The 27,399-nt window shown below is 41.9% G+C and overlaps 1 protein-coding gene across 2 annotated transcripts in view; it reads right to left on the minus strand.

The window, feature by feature from the left end:
- Positions 1-13,729: 13,729 nt before the first annotated feature.
- The window catches only part of RAPGEF4 (Rap guanine nucleotide exchange factor 4), a gene marked incomplete at both ends in the record, with an annotated part of 145,115 nt that continues 131,445 nt past the window's right edge, over positions 13,730-27,399 (minus strand). For both annotated transcript variants that reach the window (XM_080346775.1, XM_080346774.1), the window contains 6 exons: positions 13,730-13,857; positions 15,375-15,429; positions 23,768-23,832; positions 24,169-24,256; positions 24,882-24,932; positions 27,168-27,258. In XM_080346775.1, coding sequence (XP_080202901.1) covers positions 13,730-13,857; positions 15,375-15,429; positions 23,768-23,832; positions 24,169-24,256; positions 24,882-24,932; positions 27,168-27,258 — 478 coding nt within the window. The remainder of the gene's footprint in view (positions 13,858-15,374; positions 15,430-23,767; positions 23,833-24,168; positions 24,257-24,881; positions 24,933-27,167; positions 27,259-27,399) is intronic.

The following is a 27,399-nucleotide window of genomic DNA, read 5'->3' on the forward strand; positions in this document are numbered from 1 at the left end:
TGGAAGAACCCTACACATTCACTTGCACCACCTCCCCAAAACCAGCCCACACCGTGGCCAAAGTGCCTGCCTGCCCAGCTCTCTGCTCTGTCCCATGGATGAGCCAGAATACCCTACTGCTTGTCATTTAGCTGCTGCTCCCAGAGAGCTTCCACCAAGGGGCTTGCGTGTTAGAGACAGCAGGCAGGAAATAATTTAGCACAAATTGCACAGTAACTACAACTCAAATTTTGCTTAGAGCATGGCTGCAGAACTGAAAACTGCATCCCGCATCTTGCTCGTGCCCCTGACGCTGCTTAAATATTCGATTACTTCAGGAAAACCCTTTGTAATTTACTAAAGGGAAAAACCATGCAACTTGCTGCCTTCGCTGTGTGGTTCCACGAAGCAGGATTCAGTGCTTCTTTCAGGAAGGCACGCTGCCAACATATTGCCAATAAAGTAGTAGCACACTACACTTGTGCTATCTTAAAATACACAGCAGAATGTGCCAAGTTTCCTTATATGGCAAAACAGCTCTTTTGCTTTCAGGATCTTTGACCATCCATTTTTAGACCCAAATCATCCTTTGTATCCAGCATGGCCTACAGTCCTTGAGCATATTAACCTGGACTTTTGCAGCAGCATATTTATTTAGCCTTTAAAAACAACCAACCAAACAAAAAACCACATTCAAAGCCCAAAACATGGTTAATCGCTGTCTTGCCTAAACAGAAAACAGGAAAGGAGTTACAGTGATATGAAATTACGAGAGATACTGCAAAAATAAGGTTTTAAAACTGAAAGATTCATTAGTCGGATCATGAACTGCAGAAGGATAAAATGCAAACAAACTCCAAGCATATCTCCAAATAAAATATATCCTAATCTCCTAATCTCCCATTGATTTAAATTAAAGTCAACAATCATTACATTTCCTGAACTTTCTTAATCAGACTCAGCAGCAGCCCTGCAGATGGTTAGACTGGACGCCCAGCTCTGCCTACCTTGGTTACAGAAGCAACAACATTAGAGCCTGTCCTTTGTCAGAGCCTAAGAATTCTGCATAACTTCCAATAATAACATTTCTAATTTTATTTGAATGTATATAGCCATCAGTGCTATGGAGAAAGAGCTCAACTCGGCCTAAACAGTTTGAGTACTTCAGGAAAATAACTATTTTCCACTCGAGCTGTGTCAATGGCCAAGACCAAAGGGTTTAAAGGCTTCACTTTAAATAGAAAACATTTTACCTCAGAGAAAGCCTTGACTGCTCACTTTGCTTATATCATAGCTCGTCAGCAATGCCTGCCAGGAATATGCCTGCGAGAACGACAAGGCAGCTGAACCTGCACCCCCGTTCCTCACGCAGGCACCACTGCGGGATCCAGGCCTTGGTTTTGGCAGCGTTTGGCTTCTGCCTTCTCCGTCAGCAAGCCGGGCTCCCCAGGTTACCATTATCCACACAATGCCGCCGGTATGCAAAGCACATTACTGACAGATAAAACAAGTCAGCTTCTGAGGACTTACGATTTCAGGGCAAAGTCCTGAAAACATCTAACCGCATGCCTCCAGCAGAAAGCTATGATGTTTTCAGGCAGTGACCCAGTTAATCCAGTGCTTTCAAATTATTTCTGCTTCTGGAATTTAGAAAAAGTAATGATCCATGGCTTTCCCGATGGCTCTGTCACTAAAACTCACAGCACAGCACACTGGATAGAGTGGTAATGGATGGCTCACACACACACAGACTAAAAAAAGGCATACTGGTGGAAGGGAACTAACTTGAGTGAACACCGCAAAAAATAATGCCCGTTCACTTAAAAAAAGAGCGGGAAAAGGAAAAAACCGAGGGAAGTCAAGTCATCCTTCAAAGCCCAACCTGACGGATTTAATGCCCAAAACAAGAGAACAACGTGGCAGGTGCAGGTAAAGGGAACGTGTTTGAGAGGCCGTCTGAGTAGCGGAGAGGTGACACGCGTGGCGTTCCCCGGCCCGACGCCGGCTGCCCCCGGCCCCGCCAGCCCCGGGCAGCGGCAGCCCCCGCCCGCCTGGGGCCGCTCCGCGCCGCCGCAGCCCCGCGCCCCGCCGGGTGCCCCTGGGCCGACACGGCCGTGCGCTGCCCGGCCAGGCGCGGCTCGTCTCCCGGCCCCGAGCGCCGCCCGCGGGACCCCCGCTGCCGCCCGCGGGGCTTCGAGCGGCGGCGCGGCACCGGCCGGCGGCTGCTCCCCGCGGCGACGCAAGGTCAGCCCGTGCGGCGCGACGGCCGAGCGCCTCCCCTCAAGGACTTTCGAAGTTCCTCCAGCGGGTGGGAAACGTCAAACCCGGCGGGGACACCCACGGCCCGGCCGCGCTGTCCGGCCACCCCCCTCCGCCCAGCGAAACACGCACCGGCCGCGCCACCACCCCCAGCGCTGCGCCCTGCCCGGGCGTGGCGGGGGCGCCTCGCCCTCCTCACCTTCCCCGAGGGACTCCGGGCTGGCGGGAGCCGAGCGGCGCGGATCCCGGCGCCGCCGAGGGAGGTTGGAACCCGTGCGTCCGCGTCTCCCGCTCCGTCCCCTGCGCTTCCGGTTGGTGCCGGGGAGCCGGAGCCGCCGCCGCCCCCGCGCCGCCTCGCAGCGGCGCCACCCCGCGCTCTGCGCCGGGCCCGCGAGCCGAGGCCGCCGCCTCCGGGGAGCGGGCAGCGCGGCCGCCCTGCCGAGAGGGGGCGAAGTGCCGGGCCGGCCGGGCGGGCGGCGTGCGGCGCGGCGGGGCGAGGCGTGGGGCCCGAGGCCTGGGCGGTCACCGCGCTGAGCTCAGGAGGTTCGTGCACCGAGCAGGGCCCGTCGGCTGGGCTGGCTTGGGCTCGCCAGCGCGGCCCTGGCGCTGCAGGTTGGAGGGAGCCCCGGCCCTGCAGGTTGGAGGGACCCTCGGCCCCGTGCTGCGCAGCCATGGTCGCAACTTTGGGAGCACGAGTGCCTTCCCTCCACTGTTGCAGCTTCAGTGACAGGCAACACAGCTAGATTTATCTGAAATTATTACCAAAATGATCGGGCGATAGTAGTTTTTGAAAATGTGTTCCATTGTTCTTGTGCCATCAGAGCTGGAATGCTTTTACCACAAGCAGCAGCATCTTTAAAGTGCTGAGTGTCCCCTGGGATTGCTGAGCTGCTGTGGGCTGCTGAGGGGGGCTGCAGATCCCAGGAGCAGGAGGGAGCAAGGTTGTGCCGCCATAGCCAGTCCTCCTATTAGGAATGTGGAAGAAGAGGGGGACTCGACTGGAAGTGCAGCTACCCCCATCCCTTGTCCGTATTCCCCGGCTGCCTGCAGGGTGATCACCTCAGGTCAGGAAGAAAACAGACAACCCTATGCACCCACAGAGACTCTTGCTTATCCAAGCGTTTCAATGGCATTGAGGTACTGTGCTGCTGCAGAAAACTTTTTGCAGATTGAAAATAAGCTGTCACACTTAAAGGAAGTGACTCAAAAGACTTGGGGGCAAACAGTTTTTCTGCTGAGGCAAACATATCACGTGGCTGTGACAGTACGTTTTTTGTATCAGTATCGTGCAAGATTCAAAGCCCATCACTGCTGTTCTGCGCGCCCCAGCACATCTGCTGGCCTCTGTGTACTGTGGGTTTGCATTCACTGGAGAATCTTGCTCTCTCTCATGTTTAACTATTGTTATATGTATGTGTAAATCTGCCATATAAAAATCAGCTGTGTAGCACAATGAATCACAAAGATGTGTGCAGCATCACACTGAATCATGTACATTAATTGTACATCACGAAGATGTATGGTATCGAGGTGAATCATGGAAGAACAGCATTACTGATGAATCAAATACAATTGTTTCATGAACATCAGAGGCTTTTCCCCAAGGTGTGTTACTGGCATGAGGGAGTTAAAATAGTGGAGCACAAGTATACATTCCTGGGCATAAAATAAGACATATTATTTCACTGAGCCATAATAACTAACCGCAGTAAAGTTCAGCAAGATCTTTAGCACTCCATGCGATAAGTACACAAACATGGTAAGAAATTCAAAAGCAGGTGCTGGTGACCCCCTTTCACCCACCTGGCAGGTTCAGTGTTGCTGGGACAAGCCGTGAGGGAGGTCAGCAGTCTCTGGCTTACCCTGGATACCGTGCTTTCCTGCACTTTATGTCTGATCTGAAAGTTCTTGTGCTTTGTTATGAGCTGATCTGCTGGTGAGCCAAGAGAAGGCTCCAGACAAAGTCAATCAAAGGCACCGCATTTTAAAAGAAAGCACAACTATCAAATGCAAATCACATGAAACTCAGTCTCTGGAGGAGGAGAGGTGCTACATACTTAAATGCTGTGACTAAGATGTTTATCCTTCCTGTCTGAGGCAATTGCCAATTAGTCAAATGATTTTAAAATCTAATTAAATGTTAAATCACTCGATTCATAGGCATGTGCTTTGGAGAGCAGAGAGTACTTGCATGGAGAGGTCTCTTGCCCAGGGCCCCTTGTCCAGGCATTTTGTCCAGGGCTGTGTATCTGCAAAGCTGGGATTTATCATGTTTGACTTTAGGCCCCGGTTGCAGAAAGAGATAAACTATTCTGGTAGCGTATGAGAAATGTGGGGGTGGTTAATATTTCCTACTCCGGGAGTAGGAGTGCAGAGTCTGCATCAGGCACTGCGTTAACATGCCACTGTTTAAAACACATAATTGCACTCGCTTTATTAGAGGACATGAGAGCAAAAGCAAAGGAGCCTGTGTGAGGACTGTCCAACCCCAGCAGTGCACTACTGTGAAGTGGGAATTGTTACAACAAGGTTTTAGGTGTGCATTTGGGGGGTTGTATTCCTTTGGCCCTCCGGCTAGTGAGTCTTGAGCACTAAAAAATTAGCTAGAAAAGATCAGAAACTGGAGTAATCAGAGTTTCTTGGGTGGCCATAATACCATACAAAACAATAAGCCAACACAAGGCAATATGGTTTCCCCCGTCTTTCTGAGGCAGCAAATTCAAACTGAGAAACTCTAAGTTAGTTCTGGAAAACTCCATCGTAATCTTAGGCTTCTTCAATTTATATGGAGCAGGCAGAAAAATAAAATATTTTAAAGCTAACAAAAGATATTGTAAAGCCACACCAGTTGGCAAAGGATAAAGACAGCTCTTGCAACTTTTAACTCAATTTTAATGTTGCAAGGATTCATATGAATTGTCTCTTTACATCTCATTGCCACACTGGGTCTGGAATGACGTCTCGCCGCCTTTCAACATGGAAAATATAGTTTCATGTGTACATCCAGGTGATTTAAATCATCCTGCCTGCCAAAGGCAGCAGTCACACCCCTCCCTGCCCGGCCAGCCCCATTCCTGCCGCCGCGCTGCCCACCGCGCCTGCTGCCAGCACGGCTTCTGCACGGCTTCTGCACGGCTTCTGCACGGCCGCACAGGGAGCGGCGCTGCGGCAGCCTCGCGAAAAGCAGTCAGTGTGCACCCAGACCTGACTGCAGGTCGTCAGGCAGTTCCACAAAGACCCGTGCCAGCGCAAAGGCAGGAGCGGAGCAAGGGCGGATAGGAGCAGCTGAGAGTGGGCAGTCTGGAAGTGCTTTGTTAGCGGTAATGATGCTTTATGCCGGCTTAAACTGTACATGAAACTCTAGACGCAGTTAATTTGGAGGTGGACACCTGCTCCGTATTTTTCAATTCTCCCTCAAGACAGGCTCAGAGTTCAGCTCAGGCTTAGTACTGAGGTTTCTTTGAAGCACTTCTGCTTCTCTGGCTGCTATGGCTTGTCTCCATTTTTAGCTTTAAAAATTGGCCAGAAAACATGGTGGGGATCATGCCTGGGATACACTAGGATGGAAGGTTGTACACACATTGACATAGAAGACATAGTAGTAATGTATGTCTAGTTTGAGCAACAGTAGCAGTAACAATATGGTAGAATTAATTTTATGCCATTTGTACCATCAGGTTTATCACGTGGAAGAGGTGGACGAGTGGCTCACCTGAAAACCCTCTCTGCATCATTACTGTTGCTTGTGCTGTCCAGACTGAAATTCATGCAGGTATGTCCAGATATGCTGCAATCACACACCTCTGTGGTTACACCCCAAAACATAACTAGCAGGGTTGGTTTCTTGACTAAAAGAGAATTTGCCTGGTACAAGTAGCCGAAATAAGCTGCATTTAGTCTTTCTGAGAGATGGCAAGTGGATAATCTAAGTAATTGCCTTTGGATTTGGCTCAGAGGCAGCCCTGCCTCTCCTGCGGTAAGTGACACGGTGAGTGTGCACCCACAAGCACGCCCTGGTGCTGCCTGCAGCCCCACACCCGCACAGCCCCGCTGTGCTGCCTGTTTGCTTCAGCAGCCTGGGCTTTGGTGTGGGCAATGGCTCATTCTCGCCTTTCATAGGGGATGAAGAAAGAGTCTGTACTATCCGTTATACACCTCTTAGAGCCACACAACTGCTATTTTTTTCTGCTCTTGTTTTCTCATGTATTTTTTGTATTAGAGAGAAAAATAAGGAATTTGTGAAACTGCCTATATTGTATATTTAACACAAAAGTATAAATATATATTATAATAAAATATCAATTATTAATTAAATATACAATTATTAAGCACAGAATTATTAAATGCATACTAGAATGATAAAACACAGGCATTCATGTGGCAGAGAAGCCTTGTGTGCAATGCACGTATTACATGTGGATCAAATACCTGCTTTGTGCATAATGGTTTTCAGAACTGGCAGGCTACAGCTTGTACACTATTTGTCTTTTGATCAGGCATGTGTGCTGTATGAAAGCACATATAACTTCTACAAAAATGTCAATATAATTAACAATGAGATAGCAATGAGATGGCAAAATATTAACAAGAAATACATTTATTGATTGTTTTACAAGAATGATTTTCTTATCTTTTACCGGCACCACAATTTTTAGCTGATCATTATACTCAGCTGTAATCCACTTACTAATACTCTGCTCAGTTACCATTTCATTGCATACTTTTAATTATATATATAGCTCATACTCCTTCTTGTATTAAATTTTGTGGTCCAATAGACTCCATTTGGTGTTCTAATTTTGGCACAGTTTTTCTCTAAAATGTAATATGGCTTCACACTGTTTTCTTTGTTTTAAAGCTGTATTGAATTAACTGTTGCCGTGCCCATTTGTGCTTTCTAATCTGCACTACTACGAGCTCTGCTGAAGCAATGGAGCTGTCATTTCCCTCGTAATTCTTTTCTAATAGGTTGCTCAGTCATAGGGAGTCTGGGGAGAAGCAGTCACAATTCCACTGCTGAGGACCACCAAGGGAAGATGACAACACAGAATATTCAACAGCTGTATTAAAGTATCATATGCTTTTTTCTTTATTAAAACGAATTAGTATTTAACTATTTAGCAAATTTACTTGTCTTTGAAAGTAAAGGCAACCACTGGAACAATGAAAACTTTGACCACCCTTGACAGGGTGTCTCTTTGAACCAAGAAGAAAATACTAGCTCCTTTTAACGTAGTATCAGTAGCTTACATTTTTTTGTAGCTTTTTAAATGCAGAGTACATTAATTAGAAACAAATCTGTCTATTGAAGATCCTGTCTTTTTCTCTTTGGATTTGGAGATGAAATAAGACTAGGAAACGTCCATAATATTAGACTGCCTCAGAAAAGCCCTTAATCTAGATAAATCTGTTTAGCCATATCATCTCAGTCCCTTTGCCTGTGTTTGCGAAAAAAGGTGGTCAGCCCCCCCAAACACAAGCACACTATTAACAACAGCTAGTTGTGACAGGAAGGGGAAAAAAAAATCAGTGCAAACCTCTAACTAGTTTCTGGCAACAGCGCTAACTGGTCAGGAGCATCACAAAGGAGTTTCATGCCAGACAAGTGGAACAGGAGAAACATTAGGGCAGGAATTACAAATGGAAGGAAACGTTAGATTTCAAACAGACACCAGGCAGCAACCCGCCAGTGCCGCAGCCCTCAAGGGTCAGTCCTGCAGAGAATGAGGACATCTAAAGAAAACCCAAGGCAACACTGGCTCTCTGTTGTCTGAGAACATCCACAATGCCGCCAACAGTACTCCTGCGCAGAAATAATGTACACCTGTGAAAAACCACAAAGAGTCGGCAAATACAGCTCGCGGATTCGCTCGCTGGCTCGGACAGCGTCTGAAGAAAGAACTATTTAAAAACACAAGAGGTGGTGTTATAATGAGGAAACCATGGAGAGCAGAAAGCTTATGATTATTGACAGAAGTTGATTAAGAAGTGGATTATTGTCTGTTAGGATGTTGGAGTATCTACTGTCAGCTCCATCCTACATATCTTTATGTAAATTTCCTTTAATCGAGGTATTCATTTACAATCATTATTTTAATTGGTAATGTGCTTTATTTACATTTGAAAGCAAAAAGAGGAAAAAAAATTAAACATGACTTGCTGACCCCTGCCATGTGACAAAGGCTTTGCTTTTTGTCACTCCGACCCAAATGGATTAGGGCCAGGAAATAAAGGTCAGTCTCTTACCAGTACCCTTGTGTATCACGTTTTTATTACATGGAGTTTCCAAGAAAAATATTCCAATTTGTGTCAGTAATTATGCATTCATTCTGCATTTTCATGTAGTTTTCTGAGTTTAGTTTGAATCAGAAATTACCTTTGAGTGCCAAACCTATTAAAAATGAACCCTTCATGAAATGTCCTTCAGCAGCTGGATGTAAATGGTAGATTTTGTAGCTGTACATGCTCTTTTTTTGCCCTTTTAACTATAAGAATCTTCCATCTTACAATAGTCCCACCATCACTTGAGTCATAAACTGCCAAGACCATGGTTGGATTACATTATTTTATGATTTTACAAGTTATTTTCTTATTTAGGTGCTGTATGAGAGCTGTGTTTTATTGCTAAAGCAGTGCATGGGGCAGATGACGAAAGAGCCCGTCTTACATGTTATCTGATGCCGTGTAGGTAAATGCATGGAGGACGTTCCCCAGGTGCTCCCGCGGCACACTGACCGCCGCCATTCACCATGCTGAGAGGCTGGCGATGGGGTTCAACCCCGACCCGTGGCAGGGAGCTCCCTGTGGTGCGGGAGCAGGTTTGGGGCAGCAGTGCCCGTTCCTGAGATGGCCGTGCCATCCCCCCTTGCCTAGGGCCAGCCACCCGCAGCACTGCCACGGGGTCACGTCCCAGGGTGGTGCGGGTTCCCTGGGCACGGCTGCGGCCCTGGAGGCAGAGCTCTGCTGGCTGTTTGTGCTCCAGGTGGAGACAAGCTGCGGTAAAAGTTTCTGGTTTAGTAATTTTAATGATAACTTTTTAATCTGGTCATTATTTTCTGTGATTGCTAATACCTTGACCTCTGGTGACAGCTGCTGCTTGTGCCTGCTAAACTTTAATGCGGGCGGCAGTAAAGAACATTATGATTATTTGAAAAGGCAGGGTGTAATGCATTTCAGATTAACAGGGAAAGAAAAGCTATTCAAGTTAGAGGTTCACTTTGCCATATCACTCTCTATGCTGCTTTCCTTATTATCAGTACAAAAAAATGAAATGAGAATAGCACGTCTTTTAATTTTCTTCCACTATTACCTCTTGATTTGCATTCAGGGCTCCCAGAAGAAATACTGCTGAATTCAGAGTAGTCTATTTAAGCTGCGTGGTGTTTAAAAATTGCAGGAAGAGGTTAAGGTACTGTATATTATGCAGTTGACCTTACTAAGAAGCTATGTTAACAATTTAGACTTATAATTTTCTGCCGTTACATTTTGTTAACTTTTTTTTTTAAAAAAAAGCAAAATTCATTATCTCCTTTGGTACCCCTGCAGATTAAACCTATTGATTTCTTTCTAACTTATTTTGTAAGATTTCTAAATTATATTTAAACTTTTTGTACTTAAAAGTTTATTTTTCCAGTGTCTCCTTGAAAAGAGATATTTTTTTTGTCTCTGTTGCTCTCATTGTACTTGGTCTGCAGAGGCCATGTGCCTTCACAGCACTTTCCTTAGGAGAAAATCCCAAACTCTCCATCTGCAGAGTCTTGCAAGTACATTTGAACTCTTTGATGTGGCACTATCATGTCTTCGTGGCTCATCAGGTTTGAAGATGATGTCCAGGGAGAATATTTTGGATTCTGCCTTTACCAAACAGTAGCAGCCTCCTGGTAAACCGGATTCAGACTCCCTGGGTTTAACCTTTGTTCCCTGGCTCTGTGTAGCAATGGCCAGCACCGGGCCTGCTTATTAACAAAACCAGCACATCCTAACACAGCAACGATAGCAAAATGCCCCAAGCGAGAGGAGAGCTGCACCCTGTGACCCTTTAGGCTCTGGAGCCCTAAATAGAGGTGTTTGCGCTCTCTACTGCTGCTTAAGCAAAATACCATGTCAGCAGTAGAACATTTTCCAAAATGCACAAGGTATCACCCTCCCAGCTCTGTGATCCTCAGCAACGCATGTTTATTGTGGACGCTGCCTCCCAGTCACCTCTCATCTAAAAGCTACAGCTGTGACTCTGCCAGTAAATAAAACAGGGACAGGGGCTCTGGGGCCTGAGGCCAAGTGGCATGGACTGGCCATATTGGCATGGTATGACCTGTAAGCCTCCAGCACGATCGTTATTTTGAGCAGGTTTATATTTTTTCAGTCTGCAGTGCAGAAATAAGGAGGGGGCTGTGCTGCAGCGGCCCCAGAGTCAGCAGGTACGGGGTGTCTCTCCGCCAAAGTGGGACCGAGTTGCGACTTGCAGCTGCAAGCACAGGGCGAGACAGTATGGGCGTTTTCACGTTTCAGTGTTTCCTCAGTTGCTATTCATTCTTCACGCTATTGCAACAGTTGCTTAGACTTCATACAGCGAGAGCAAGATATTGACAGCTGCCTTCCTGTTGTAAAGCCAACACAGAGTGAGAGAAGCCCAGTATGGATCCCAGAGACAGAAGGCAGTTTTTTATTCTTTAATCTCTAGGTATGTAGACAGTGATCAGCACCATAGCAACTATCTGAGCCACTTGAATGAGTTAGATACAGAGATAGCAACACTTGTTATTTGTACAGCACCCTTTATTGGAAAATTTTAAAATGCCAGATACCAGTTTAATTGAGTAGGCAAACTGCATTCATTTGTTGATATGGAGATGCCATAAAACCTCTGTTTGTATTACTGGCATATATCTACACGACAGAGATTGTTTGGCAACAAATAAGTAGAACAGTTAGAGATTCTAAGGAATAAAAGAATAAAAACATACTAAACGGATGAAGAATTGGTTCATGTGCAGAGCCAAGCTGAAAGCTGGCAGATTTGTAAACCAGTTAACACAGAAATAAATGAAAGTCCAAACAATTGGAACAAATCTAGAACACATAAAATAATGAACTCAAAAATTTTATAAATTGATTGTAAAGACAAAAACATCTTCTGAATTAATTGTGTCCCTGTAGTTTATTCTACTACATACTTTGCTTCTGGGAAGATTCTGTATCTGAAAAAGCTGCATGAAGTATATTCATAGAGCAGTATAAATGGAAATAGGAAATATTTCTCACTTGAAATAAAAAGACACAAATTTGTCCCTATGTTATTTGCTGGTTTCCCTCTGAATCATCTTGAACGTCTAGTCTGACAGCAAAGTTAAACTACATTATTTCATCATGCTGCAGAATATTTCTTAACTGTGTAATTCTTTCCTTTGCAGAATGCAGGTACTGAGCAGATAGTGGTTCTGTGTGTCAGCATTTCCCTGATGACTCTCGGCTTTTGCAGAATTTATGTTTTGACTAAAAGGATGTAATTATTTTTATAGATAGAAAAATAAAATCTTTACATGTGTACTGACTCCACACAGTCCTGGTCAACACCACGTGTACTCTGTATCTGAGGCGAAATGGAGACTATATCAATGAGGTCATCTCTGAAGCTTAATTATGAGATAATAGTTGCAACTTCTAATTTCAGGCTTAATCAGTTTTATGTCATCCAGCTTTGCAGAGCAGAGCCGGTGTGAACGCAACAGGAAAGACTTTCGCCATTTGAACCTCACCATTGCCTTGGCGCACGCGTGGCCACCATTGGCGCTGGCCCAGCAGCAGCGCAGCTTTCCCGGGCAGCACCCGGGCTGGCACAAATGAGCTCAGAGGGAAAGGGTTCCCACCAGATCCCTTCCACTGGCACAGCTGCAGCACCTGACACATCTCCCTGGGGCAACTGAAGCCTCTGGAGCACCACATGAGCCCACAGCTAAAATCCTGTCCAAGGTAACCTGTAGTGTTCATGTTAATGACCAAGCAGGACAAATTAGTCAGATAGCTAAAATGAAGAATACACCCCTTATTCATTTAAACCTTTCCAATTTAGTTGCTTTCTGTCTTTCGATGGGAGGGTGGGGAGCCTCCTTAGAATCTCTAAAGAAATCAGACAAAAACCCCCGGTGTTACATCGCTGCGAGACTGCCATCCCCTGCGGCAGGGAGGGACCTGGCTGCCTTTACGTGGGTCACCCACATCACAGTGCCTATGGGCTGACTGCAGTTTCGAGGATCAGCAAATGACAAACAAAGTTTGCTGTATCAGCCAATTAACAGCATCAGTATTTATGCAGGAATGAAGCTGGAAGTGCAAATAAGGCCAGCGACCAAACCTTTCCAGCAATTACATTTAATAAGGTACTGTGTGTTATTTACAGAAAACATACATGACACAATTCCTACACATAAAATGCACACAAAGTATAAAGACAAAAGCTGCACTCCCATAACATGCTAAACAAAATAAATAAACCAGAATTATTTTGGCACAATAGCTATTCCATAAATAAATATTCTAGAACATAATGAATTAACATTTATTTACAGTCTATTGAAAGTGCAAAACAATTGGCTGAAAAGATATTTGTAAGTGTTTAAGACCAGAAAGTATGTGTTAAGCAGCCACAATTAATTATAGCTGAAGTTAAAGGTTTTAATGTCCAGGAAATTATTCTCTTGAAATCTGTTTTGTGCATATTGTGCTCTTAATGAACCAGTCCTTTGCTACCTTTATGCTATTGATTTCAACAACGTTACTAGTCTTATGGAATTTTGTAAAAACCTGATTGGTAGTTTAAAAAAAGAAGTAAAATGTAAACACAGATTAAATATTTATCATTCAAAATATTTTCAGTCCTGTCAGCTTTCTGAAATAGCCACACTGCTTGCAGTAGTAGGCAGTGCAATTAGGATTAGAAATTTTTTTTGTATCCGTTGTATTTCAAATGGAAATATTTGTAAGTCTTCTCTGAATGGAACTATACCTTGGACCGCTCTTGAACCCACATTCTTTCACCAGATGCTAACATACATCTTCTACTGAGGTCAACAGTGGCTGGGCAAGCTAAATGGATGATCAGTTTTAGTCCTGACCTGGAGAATAAATCACAAAATGCAGATTTTTAATTCGGGAGAAAAACACCACCTCCCTTAGAATTTTTAGAAGTTTTCTGTGCATTTTTTCACTAACTATTCTATTTTATCTTTTGCCTTTTTTTTATCCATATGAGAAATCATTCACTACACTTAAAGATGAATTAACAGTTCACAACATGGCTACCCATACAGCTACAGTGCAAAAATTCTTCCTCAGCCAGAGATCTCTGACAGGCTGGTACATTGTGCGTTGCCCAAGACCTTAGAATAGGTTTTTGCTTATTTTTGTAGTGGCAGTGCGGTAGCAGAGAAAGTGAAGTTCTTAACAAGTGACCTTGACAGGATAAAAGACCATTTCTCATCATTGCTTCAAATGTTTATGCTCGACGCGGTTCTAGTCGGTGAGACATCTGTGATAAAGTTCTCTGGTTGTCAATCACATTTAATTGCCGCACATAGCTCCGAACATCCTGATGGTTCTTATTAGTTAGGGCTGCGTCGGGATCTGGTGAAAGAGAAATGATGTAGGATTGATACACTTAAATGAACAAATCCCTCAACAGAATGTGTGACTCTTTACAAGCTGTCACAGGAAACACCAGATCCTGGTGAGTTAAAAAGAAAAATATTTAGAAATCACTCTCTTTGAAACCTTTCCTCCGTATCTGATAGTCTTTCTGGTTACTGCCCCCACAAATTAACTTTTTTCTCTCAGATATCCTTGGCTACATTTACTTAAATTGATGGTCCTTGGTTACAGTTTTATACATCGCCTTACTAGTCAATAACTATAAATTATGTAGCTAACTAGTCTGATTTAAAGCTGCCTGTCTGCTTCTGAACCAGCAGCTTTCATACAGATTCAAAACGATAGAATTGATTTATGCCTCCTTTCACAAAATATTCCCATTTCTTGCTCTGTTAAATATTTGTAACGCTGTAGTGCTCAGTGGCTGCCCCATTCAAGCCTCAAAATTTACTACCTGTTTACATTACTTAACATAACTGCATTATACCTACTCCAAAATCAATTATGAAATACAATTGAGTTAAAAATCTGAGTATCTTCAGCCTCACAGTGAATAACTTACATTTTAATGAAATATGTGTTAGGTAACTTGAACTTCTCTAAGAAAGATACTGAAGCGTCTATATAAACACATATACACAAAAAGCATGGGACTTAGATACAGTACATCTATATGCTTATGTTTTATTATGTATAGTGAAAATCCACTTCCATTTCTAAATATGTGGAGGTCTCACTAGTGCTTAATACATTAAAAGTAAAAGATACATAGCCAGAAAAACCTTGATGGTGATGGGGGGAAAAACTCCGTTCACTCGATCTTCTAGAGTTAAACTTTGACTCAAATGGAAAGCAAACATTTGTATAAAAATGTATTGTTTTATGTTATTTATTCTGTTCTTTGAGAAAGAGGAAGGCTGCTGTGAGGCAAACTGAATGAACCTCTGAAGAAATGCCAGTGTGACTGGGATTGACAGCGTGCCTGGGTGAGACCCACACAGCCAGCCTGTTGGACCATACAGCCCTGTCATCTTACGTGGCCTCAGGTACAGTCTGGTAATTGTACTGACAAACAGGTTTTAAGTTAATCACCTTACGCAGCTATGTCATTTATAAATGTCACGTTTCCAGCTTGGTTTCCTATAAAAATAGGGTTTATCCAAGCAAGTATCTTGCATATATCTGTGTGCTGCTGTCTGCTAGCCTTGTTTCAACCCCTTCTGAACCCTGTGGCTAATTTCAACCAATTCTAATTTGGCAGATGTGTGGAGACCTCACAGATATTTATCCCCTTCACATGCTTGGAAAAGAGATGGAAAAGGGGCTTATTAGAGCTTCCTGAAGGTTATTTTACCCTGTGAAACAGCAGAGGATCCAAACATGGAAGAATCACTGGAAACCAGGCTTTTGAATATTAGTACACACAGAATTAGTTGTAATTACTGTAGCTACTGATGATAATGCTGACTGTGCAGATGTTATGATACACTTACTGAAAGACTGGCTTCGGCAGAATTTCACCGTCCTGACAGTGTTGGCAATCATGCGCTGGAAAGAAAAGATGGGATGCAATCAGAGAACAAGCACTGTATTTCATCATCATTTAAACGAAGCACCTAACTGTGCCTGAGTGTGAAGACATATGCCAATAAAAGCAGTCATATGAATGAAAATATAATTTTAATGCTGATACCCTCATATGTAGGGTGTGATTTGCATTTACACAGACTTTAAATGAGCATGAGTGTAATTTACATGCGCTCAGAGAACCTTTTCCCTTGCTTGGATGCTGTAAAAGGCCTCAACTAAGAATGAAAATCAGCTCTTTCGATGTGCGTTTATTTGGTACCATTTCCCCACATCAAAAAGTAAAAGGAATATCATGTAGAACCTCTTGGAATATGTACATGTTAATTTTAAGACCATCAGTTCCTAACAGCAAGGCCATTTCTAGAACATATTCACCAATTAATGAGCTTTCAGCCTTCATATGAGTTTGTATTTAAAATGCAGCCCCCCCCAAGGAAAAGGACACTGTAAAATGCGCATCTGAGGGTGCATGTTCAGTGATTGACTCTGGAAGTACGTTCGATCCGCAGGGGAGAAGGCCACCTTTAGAACGGTGGCCCTGTAAGCAAGTTTCATCAAACAGACCTGTTAGTGTCAGCTTGCACACTTTTATCTAACCCAACTTGGAAAGTGGCTTCACTTTTGGTGGACATTTCCAGCAATTCACAAAAAAAGGAGAAGCTACTTCAGTCCCTCTTGGCTGTGTTTGCTCTTCAGTAAATACGCCACCATTTCACTCACTTAGGTAAGAAAATATTAATCAATACATTTTGCTCTGATAAATCAGATGCTATTCCACAGCAGTTTTAAAGAAGAGAAATGTAGGTAAGCCATAAAGCAAAACACTGCAGATTTAGTTCTGGACTGCAAAATTTTAACTGACTTGTGTGATTAGCACCATACAGGTCATACACCCACCAGCACAGGGGCAAAATTCATTGTTCTGAATCATAAAATAAACTGAAACTTCAGCAGTAAAACTGAATTTTTTAGCTAGATAGCTTGACTCAATCACTGTTATAAGGACAACATTTGTTTCTGTCTCTTTTGCTTAGATTAAGAAAAAGCAGAGGGGGGAAATGCTGATCTTAATCAGAGTCTAACGTTTATTCCAGCACATTAACATGGTGCAACAATTACAACACAGCTACCTGTTTTAACGCAGCACACTCTAGGATGCCTCATACCTTTTGAAATTTTGTATGAGATTAACAAACCAGTCATAAGCCCTCACACAATGGAATGATATATTTCTTATTAGTAAAGAGTATAACGTAGGGCATATGCTCCTCAAAATTAACAGACAAATTATAATCTTACATTAAAATGATGTTATCAATAAAATACCTTTATGAAATCTGTCATTCCATAAGTGGGAAGCACAAATGTAAAAGATTCCTTACACACATACTGAATAACCTTAAACATTTTAATGCACTGTCAAGCATACAAAAATGGGTATGACTGGTGGTCAGCATTAGAAACAATATTCATATATCATATACCAATTTTTTGTGGATTACACATTGTATAATCAAATGAAGCTATTTTGAAACTGATCTGAAATATTTTAATTCTAAACCACAAGTACCCAAAAGATCTAGGGAATTTGGATATGTGTCTGATGATACTGTTCCTAAATCATATGTATTTACATGTGGAAAATCAGTAGATTTCAAGTAAGAATAATTTTTATCCTATGTTAATTTTCATACCTCTTCAAGCCATTACTACTAGGCAGATTTTCTAAGGCACTTACCTTGCAAACATTCTAATTTGTGCTTAGCATTAAGCATGTGAATAAGCCCCATTGACTTCAATGGAACCTCTTAAATACCCAAAGATATGCACCCATTATAATACTGGATTGAGACAGAACAATTATAATACTGGATTGAGACAGAATGTGCTACATGTTACAGTGTTGGTTCTTCAAGTCTAACCCAATCAAATGAAAACCAAAACAACATTAACATGTAAACATGAGTGTTTCATAACTCTATGGATTCGTATTTGGCTCTGTTATGTGATGTTGCTATTTTGATTTAGAGCATTTCAAAAAGTGCTCCCCTAAAATAACTATTTCAAGGAGAGACCATAAAGTTGAACTGGACCAGCCAACCTGATAAAGTTTCAAGAGTGTTTAACTTCAAGGGACACTTTGCTAAGGACACTTCATTTTGATGAAGATAAGCTAGTGTTGCTTGATGTGCTTTCTAGATGAGTTAATACACATCCTAATTTTTCATATCTGTTCAGGTTTTGAAGCCTCATTCCATAATGATCTTCGGAGCTAGGCTGTATGCTCGGTGTTTGATTAGTTTAGGATTAAGATTCTTAGGTGAAAACTTAGATTTATCACAAAAAGTGTGTTCTGCAGAATCATTTTACTCTTTTTTTGGTTTATGTGGGGAATTTGTTCTGAAAAAAAGCATAGCATTCAGGATAAGTAGTGTAATGCTGTATTGTACTGAAAGACAAATTATGTGAGTAGTGAAGGGTTTTAAAAAGTTTTCACTGTTCCTGAATTTTTCATTGTATGGGCTTTTCCAGGCAAGGAAAACTGAAGTGGCAATGAACTTGTCTGACTTCTGGTTAAAGGCTGAACTGCCTGGCTTCCTTCGGTTGGCTGAGATGCTTCATTTACAGGAGTTCCTATGAGGATAATCTCATTCCATCTGTTCCGAAGTATCCTGGCAATGATGAAACACAAAGGAATGAGGAAGTGGGTGTTAAGGCAGAATAAATGGTAGAGACTGTGGCCAGAAGAAAGCATCGCAACCCAATGGGGAGATTCTGGAGCATTATGTATCCTTGAAGAGCTCCTTTCACATTGCTTTCTTCCACATGCTGTTGTACTGTCTAATACAAACTCAAAAGAGCTCCTCTTTGCAAGGTGCAAATTGAACAGAAAACCAGCATGTGAAACAGACGTGAATTTCCCTTCCTGAATCTTGCAGATAAGTTGGATTGTCTTCTTTTGATTCAAAAAACATGTACAAAGAAAATGTTGAGCTGGAGGTCTGTTTGCCAGCTCCTTACATTTTTTTCTTCAAGCAGAGGATTAGCTCTAGTTAATGCCTGCAAAAATTAACCTCTGTTTACTCACTATGCTAAGAAAGACCATTATCAAAAAGACATACAAACCTAAATTTGGATATTTCTGAAACAGAACCAACTGGATAATATGAGAAGCAACCACCACTACCAGCATGCTATATATGCACAACAACACCCTTTCAAGTTTTACACAGTCTGGAATAGTGGCAGCAGGCCAGCACATTACCCCCTAATCCATTCCAAACCCAGGTTTCTACATTTATAAATATTCATATATGCCATAGAAAACTACTAAGGGCTTTAGTCACACACTTTTTGCATAATCTTTATGTTCCAAAAATGAATGTTTGCCCTTTTTTTGCATAAGGATCAGAGTGTGCATTCCCTTTTATTCATCTCCACAAAACCCAAAAAGCAATATGTGCAGATTCTCTAATCCTCATTTCACACCTGAAAGGTGAAGAGGCTTGACAAATAGAAGCATCAGTGGCCAGCATCATGGCACTGGCTTGTGCTGCTATGGCAGGTCAGCTCTTCATGACTTCTGCTCCCTCTGCAGGTGCCATTTCTGTGACATGTTGGGTAGTGGGACATGGAGATGATGCCATGGAAAGTGATCTTTATTCAGGCTGCCTGATGATTTGAGAAATGGCGCTGATAAAGTTCCCAAATAACTGTATCTTCCCTCTGTCTATGAATACAAAATTCTGTACTGGCAGTCAGAATTCAGGATTATGCAGCTGAGGTTTGAAAAAGGTGTAAATCAGTAAGTGGTCAAGAGTATGAAATATTGCCTGTCCTTAAGGAGAGTCATGCTCAGTACTTTTTAAACTTTCTCTTCTTTCCCTGGCAAGACATAATTCTAGGAAAGGGCTTTTAAATTTTTTTCTAAATATATAGCTATAAAAGCAGTGTCATTTTAATGTTATATATTGCTGAGTACTGTGCTGCAGGTGGTAAGTTGTCCTCTATCTGCTAAATCATACAGAGTTTATAGGAACTAATACAACTGACAGCTTTGGGAGCTCTCTTTCACCTGACAAGAAGGTCATCAATGGACCTAAAAGGCAGTGTGTATTCTGGATCACCAACTGATTGCGTTTGCTGTCTACTGACATCTTTTTTATCTTTCACCTACTTGCAGCTCTCAAAATGTCCTCAACCTGCCAAACTACAACTACAGCATTTTAAAAGCTTTACAAGCCTATTCATTCCTTCTTCCTCTATGACAAGTATATCTTCAGTTTTTACATAGATGGGTCTTCTAAAGCAACACTTATAACTAACATCTGCTGTCACCTCACTTGTGGAGAAAAGATGCAGGTAGTTTTTACCACACAAGGTCATGTACCTTGTCTCCATCAGCTTCTTACAGTGCGACAAGTAAAAGACCTTCAATACTTCTCTAAAATCATGTCTTGTTTGGTATTGAAGACAAAGCCTTCTACAAAAGACGTAGAGTACTAATACCAGTAATTTAGTTATACTGACAAAAGCATAAATAACATGTTCCAGACTGGATTTTAAGACCAAAGCTTGTTTCCTCCATTCCCACCTTACTTCATGCAATAAATGGCATAGTAAAGAGCACAAGTACAGTGCAAAATGAAGAGTATACCTATTTCTGACACATTTGTTTGCCTACATCTTGTACAAACCAAATGAGTCTGCTTATAAACTTGTCTCTTCACACATAGCTGTGGCTCTGCCACACATGGTGTTCTCCTCCCTGGCCAGATGCCCCTGCTCTCCCACTCCTCACAGCCTCCTCCCAATCGGAGGCATCCGTAGGGATTGGGAGATGGGGAAGAAGGAGCAGACAGTTACAAAGGCAGCAGCAGGCAAAGGTCAGCAATGCTCTGCAGAGTGATGTCCCCCCACACTGCCACCACCACGTTTCTGTCACTACACCTCTACAAAGATTGATTTACAGGAAAGTATAGCAGGAAAAAAATTACTCTGTCCCTTTCCTTTTTAGCTTCCCTTGCTAAAAAAACCCCTATGCTAATGTGATTTAACACCATCTGTCTGGTTTTCCCTTTTTCTCCAGATGATTTTGTCAAATTTGAAAAAAAGAACCCAGAGTTTTCAAACATAAGAAAGCTCCTAGCAATTTTCTGTGAAAATAGATGGCTGTGGACAAGAGAAAGATTGTGTAAGTGCCCTCTTCTCCTGGCTCCTTCGGGGAAAAGGCTGTAGTGCGAGTTCCTATGTTATGACAAAAGCCTATTCACACAGAATTCTCCAGCCATGAAGAAAGCACACATGGCCCAGCTACAAGGAAAGCTCTGAGCAGAGCTCAGGCAGCCATGAAACACAAACGTTTGGGAAACCAGGCCTTGCTGTTTCTGGCACTTGGGAACTTCTGGCTCAGACACTGTCTGACAGCTCCTGCCTGTTTTAAGATGCATTGTTTAATATAAATAATAACAGAAACATCAGAAAACATAAAAGATGTAAAGGTAGCTGTTTCAGCTTGAAAAGATGCCACTAGATCAAACTTCTGCTTTTGGCTGCCAGTTACAGGAATAAAGTTGTCAGCAGCACATCAGCTGTCGGGATCAGAGCTCTGTGGTGAGAATGCAGACACGATGCCAGAGGCTGTTCTCGGTTTCATCACTGTGCTCACACGAGAGGCAGAGGGACCAATCTCCTCCAGCAGCAAATGGCACCACCAGCGGCAACTACCCAGATATTTTTATTCATAAACATCAACAAGCATCAAAATTAGGCTGGATCAAGGGAAATAATCTTCCAACGAATGAAGACGTTTTAGATTAGTAAGACTGGCTCCCAGAGATACCAGAGATACCTCTTCAGAGGTATCTCCACCTGCTCATGACAGAACATCCTGATGCAGAACAAACAGACAGAAACAACAATGGCAGGACATGATTCCTGTAAGGAAATCTGGTTTCTGCTTTTTGCCTGAAAATGGCAGAATAATATCACAGGTTTACCTTGAGTTTATAGTTATGTAAAAGAGAGCTGAATTTATCTGAGTGTTATCTGGCTGAGTGGTCTTGTCTTCACTAGTTAATATCTGGCAATTATGTGTGGATATGACAGTTGTAAGCTTAACACAAGTAGGCGGAAGCGACTGAGGTTTAACAGTAGGCTTTTCTTCTTTGCTTGACCTGATGACACATGAAAAAGCTAAAAATTGCCAGGTCCACATTAGGAATTGAGTGAATTATGTGGGTGGAATCTGAATACATGTTGCTTTGAAGAGAAATGGGTTGAGAAAAGCAGTAAAAATACCATAGAAGCATGCAGAATAGCTAGTGAAGAACATTAAAAACACAAAAGATATACTTGTAGTAAGGCCTGGAGGAAAAATGGAATGAGCTTTTAGGTAGAGCACCACCAGAAGAAAGGTTTAGAATACTGAGTGATGAAAACATTTCCCTCTCCATTCTGTGGAGGAACATGAGACATATTGATTCTTTGAAAAAGACATAGCATCAAAAATACATTAATTGATCTTCACTTTCCCCTCCTAAAGGAAATTCCCAAAGCTCAGATTACTGATCAAAATGGATGATACTACATTTATGCCATATACAATTTTATTTAAAACTTCTGGTTGCTACTAGTTATCTCCACATTCTGGAGATAACATACTTCTGAAGATAAGGCAATGTGCAGACTAGGGTGAAAAGGGCAGATCTGCAGCAGCCTAGATACAGATCAGTTTAAGCTGCTGGAAAATTCACTCTTGGCCTTGGGAATGCCAAACTGTGGTACAGAATGGTGCAGAACCATTTCTAAATGACAAGCCTGGGTTGAACTTCTGTCTATGGGCAAGTGCTCACAAGAAAGGTCCTGCCTCCTGTAATGACTTTTACACATAATCAGGCACAAATAGCAGCCCGAGGCCTGCAGATGTACTGGCTCTTCAGGAAGCGAAAGAAGCCAAGTGAGGTGGAGAACACAGAGCCAGCCTCAGAGCCATGGCTACAGCTATGCAGCTGCCATCCCTCCTGGTTTGGAGGTGCTCCAGACAAGTCCAAAATCCTTTTGTGTTTCCCAAAACATTTACTGTCTACACTAAAATATATATATTTATCTATCTAATTAGAACAGGCAGTCCAGGAAAAAGTCCTTTTCTGCAGGTAGAAGGCTCAAGGCCTTTGGAAGGAGATGCCAACGCAGTCTGTGTATGCAATTACAGAACGTCACTATCGCAAAGTGAGGTCAGGCCCTTAGTCGGGCATTAGCACTACCATTCATCCACAAAAAAGCCTGATCTTAGTAGAGAGGTATTTTCACCCTAAGACAGAGGCTGTCCTGGAGTTACAGACTAATTCCCTTGGAGTGATGATTGCTTTGCTGTGAAGTTCTCTAAAGGGCTGAAAGTCCTTTTTTCCCCTCTATGGTATCAGTGCTCAAGAGGTAAGACAGACTCCTCAGGAGTGCAGTGAAAATAACCACGGACAGGTTCTGGTTACTGTAGTACTAAGAACAAGCAGATACAGGTGCTGGAGCACATATGCTCTAGCATGGCTGCTGAATGGAGCTTTCCTGCAGGAACAGTAGGTCTGGTTTGGTTTTGCAGTGCAGCTGCTCATAGCTGGGTTTGGCCAACCTTGGTCTCAGACGCAGGTATCATTAACCACATTATTTAAGAACATGGCTTTAGCAACCAAGAAAATGGCTTCTCACTGTTGAGAATTCTGTCATGGGAAGTTGCCTGCCTGTAATTTTTGACAATGGTGTTTGAAAATAGGAGAGCTTAGGTGCAGGACTTAAAATTTGAGCATAATCTGGCCTTCTGTCATTGATCTCCCTTTCCAATATGAAAGCAATCAAGTCAGAGAAGTCTCCTTTTGCTTGTCAAAGGAAAGAAGAAAATAAGGTGTTGTGCATGTTCTGCATTAAAGCTCCTTTTATTCTCTGAGGAGCAATGCAGAACTATCCCAGCCTGAGGCCATTCAGTCCTGTTTGAAGGAACAGCAGTTAAAATCACAGCTTGGTCCCAAACTAGCTGTTACCGACCCTGTCTAACAGCTCTGCTTCCTGTCACTGCTGCTGCCTCTCCTAGGAAACATTCTGGCTGTGCACGGCTCAGTGGGCAGCTTTCTCTCCACCTCTCTGAGGTTTTCCAGAAACCCAGAGGTCCCACAAGCTGTGCACAACACAGAGTATTTTTGCCAGCTCTTGGTCCTGCCCTGGAAGTCCTTGTAGAGAAGTTCACTCTTGAAGAGATGAATAGGGAGGTCTTTTTAATTTTTAATTTCAAATATGTCATACATACCATTTTTTCGAAGTTTACTAGATTGTCAGTGAATGTCTTGTTTCCCTCATGAGTAAATGTCATGTCTGTATAGAAATAAAAGACACATGAAAGCCCATTACTGAATCATGGCTATGCAAAACAGCAGAACATTTTATCTATCCCTTAAGAAAATCAAAGCAGCTATAAAAGTAAAACCTTTAGTTTTTAATTTGCAGCATTTCTGAGACTAGTAAAATTGTTGAATGATATTTAGATGTACTAAAGCGGTTTTTCTTGTCTCTGTGTCATGCTTTTCCTAATGGAAAAAGATCATATCTCACACAGAGATTGATTTTTGCTTTTTCTTGCTGCTACTCTTGTTCTTCAAATATTTGACAAAGAGCTTTCAAGTTAATAATTCTGGTAACATCTAAGCTTACCTTTTATAAGTAGCGGCATGAAAGGAATTATTGGAGGGTCCAACTTAGCTACAGTTAGTCTGTAGGCCCTATGGTTTCTTGATGGATCCTTAAGAAAAAAGATAAATCAAATAACTACTAATATGTATTATTATTATATATATATAGTATATGTTTTCACTTAGATGTCATGGCATTTATGAAAATCATTCTTTTCTCCTGTAGCTTTAAAAGTGCATCTGCAAACTTTTATCATTCTCCCATACAGCTTACATGGTGAGAATGCAGCCACTAAACAAACCTTTTTCATGCCAAATAGCAAGGTAAGACATGATTACAAAAGAATGGTTCATAAAAGGAACCACACATTTTCCCTCCCTCCCTGCAGCTGCAGATCCAGTTTTGCATATATTGCTACACTAAAATGTATTCCCTGGAAAAATCCAGGTTGGAAAATATAATTTCCTATATATACTATCAGAAAACATGTGGTAAAGCTTTCCTGAGTTCCCAGATTAACTTTGAGTGGTACATAAGTTCTCTCAGAGTGGGTTCCTAAGAGTATAATTTATTAGTCATACATACTTGTTTTAGCAGCTCTAAAATGGGATCATAAACTTCTTAAAGTCAAACAAGGACACATAAAATGTTCTGAATCAAGGAATTCAAATCAGTTGCTCAGAAACTGAATTAGCTCAGATTGTGCATAGAATAAGGGATCTATTGGTATTCACCATTAAGCTTTCAAACTCTGCATAGATCTTCTTGAACTTGCTTGGAAGTTTCTGTTAATAAAAACAAAAATAGCAAACTTTAATTAAATTTGTGTGGTAATTTTACTGTAAATGCTAGTTCCTTCTACGACGCCCTAAGTCAGGAAAGTGCTCTTTTTGCCAGATATGTCTAACAATGTGTTAATCTAAAATACAACAGGTCTCCTAGCAACCAGATTATAAATAGAGACAGGACCAGCCATGAAACCTGGATCCTGATTTAAACCCCACCTTGAATTTACTCCTTTGGGATGTTTAGGTTCAGATTTTTGTTTGGCTCACATCACGATCACTGAATTCAGAATGTAAGTGAAAGTTCAAGTCAATGGTTTCAGGACATTCCTGATTATAGCCTACCTGAAAATATGATTTACACACAGCTTGCATAGGGGTAGCTCAGCTTAATTATTCATACATACAATGAACTGCCCTTGCAACATTCAAATCCATGCCTGGGTGTTTCCAGGTTGTGGAGTTTTTTTGTTTGTATGTTTTTTTGTTCATGCTGATGTATCACCAACTGTTGTTCAAAATCTGGACATGCCCAGCAGCCAAGGGCCTCTACCACTTTCTAGGGTATAAATTAATGAACAGTTTTTCCGTCCATAAGACCTACACAAATAAATCATGGCCAGTTGATCATGCAGTGATTGGGATGAGATGGGCTTTACTAAATATTTTCTTTCCTCCTCATGTTATGTTGCACAAATTAAATAATTTTCCTGTAAAAACTGTATGTTATAAATTAGTTTCAGAGATCACAGTAATGTTTTATGCTCACTCAGAATATGTCAGCTTCCTAGTTTTAGTAAGAAATTTCTCTATATTTGCTGATTAAATCAGACTACTATTGGCAGCAGGTAACATTAAAAATTAATAGAGACTTCATAGTGCAGAAATGATTTTTTGCAATACTTTCTACATTTGGAGTGTGTACCCTAGCAAGATATTTACACTGTGCCACAGCAAGGGCCTAATTTTTAATGATGTGTGTGAACAACTGTGTGCCTAGTTTGCATATGCATGCAGATTAGGTATTTGTGAAATAAGTGGTATAATTGGACATTTGCACCTGCAAATATCTAATTTGTGCATGCAACTAATGTAAATGCATGATAATATAGCAAAAATCAGGTCTTGATATGTTTGTTTTTAAGTATATTCTAGATGCATATCTGGCTAAAAATAAAGCAGAAGAGATTCTCTTGATAAACTGACTGACCTACAGAACCAGAGTGCAATAACATTTCCCTGAACTACACCTACTAATGATCTGTGCCCCTCCAGCTCACATCCTGTGCCCATTTCAGATTACTGTATGTAGCATATACATTCAGTTCTCTCTTCTTTCTTCATACTACCCCTCTACTGTCTCCACTCTCCCAACTATTCCTCTCAGTAGCTACAAATGAGGAGTCATTAATTTGAGAACCTGATCTGCAAATCTACCTTTAGCACCGATTGTATACACTGCTTGCAACAGGTACTTTTGAAGGTTGGGCTGGTGTCTCCTCAGATGTGTTGGTCTGATCTGTCTCAGAGCACTTTTTTGAAGATGTTCAAATTTTGGTCTCAGTTGCACCAATGGCCTTGGTCATGCTAACTATTTAGAATTTCTAATGAATAAAATACATTCACATTCAAATCTGCACTGCTTTTGACAAACAGCACATTCTTAGTGGTTACATGTGCTTACTACCTCACCCTGCTGGACATTGCACTCTTTTTGTGTACTTGCATACAAAAGAGCAAAGCCACAGAACAAGGTGGAAGCTCTGAGAATGAAGACCAAATTAACAGTAAGCTGGAGAATGCACGTCAGAGAGAAGACCAGAACTAGTGAGGACAAACCCACATTTTAATAGAGCAATAGAGTCCATATGGAGATCAGAAAATAATAAATATAAATACAGGATGGATTTTGAAGATGCATCTATGGCATGATCAGTAAAGTCAGAGGACGGGCTGATGTAAGAGTGTAACTGGCCAACTCATCCTGTTGGGCGGTTCAGCTCATCAACAGAAGCTGCTGTTGTCACTCTTGTTAACTGCTTGTGAGTATTCAAAACATCTATGTGTGTACTGCCTTACTAATGAAAATTGTCAGCCTTAGGTAAAGGCTTATGCTCAGGAGCTGCATTAGTACATCTATTTTTATCAATAATAAAGACCCAAATCATGTTTTTGCTAACTAAAAGCACAAATCCCAGTCAAACATCTTGGAATTGAATTTTAGGTAAGACTTACCTCCCACGTTAACGAGAGACGGCTCACAGCAACATTACTCAGCCCCATAATAATAGCAAAAAAGGAATTCAGATTTTTGTATTCTTTACAGCTGAAACACAAAGGGCCAGGTTTTAATTTGTATGTGTCAGTCAGAGCAGAAGTACACATGACAACCTGGAGAGAGCTGAACCCAGGCATCTCACGCAGCTGTGAGTGAATTTGGGAGCCCTGGCCAGTGTGCCTGCGGCAC

This window comes from Nesoenas mayeri (assembly GCF_963082525.1).
Source record: "Nesoenas mayeri genome assembly, chromosome: 6".
Lineage (NCBI taxonomy): Eukaryota > Metazoa > Chordata > Aves > Columbiformes > Columbidae > Nesoenas > Nesoenas mayeri.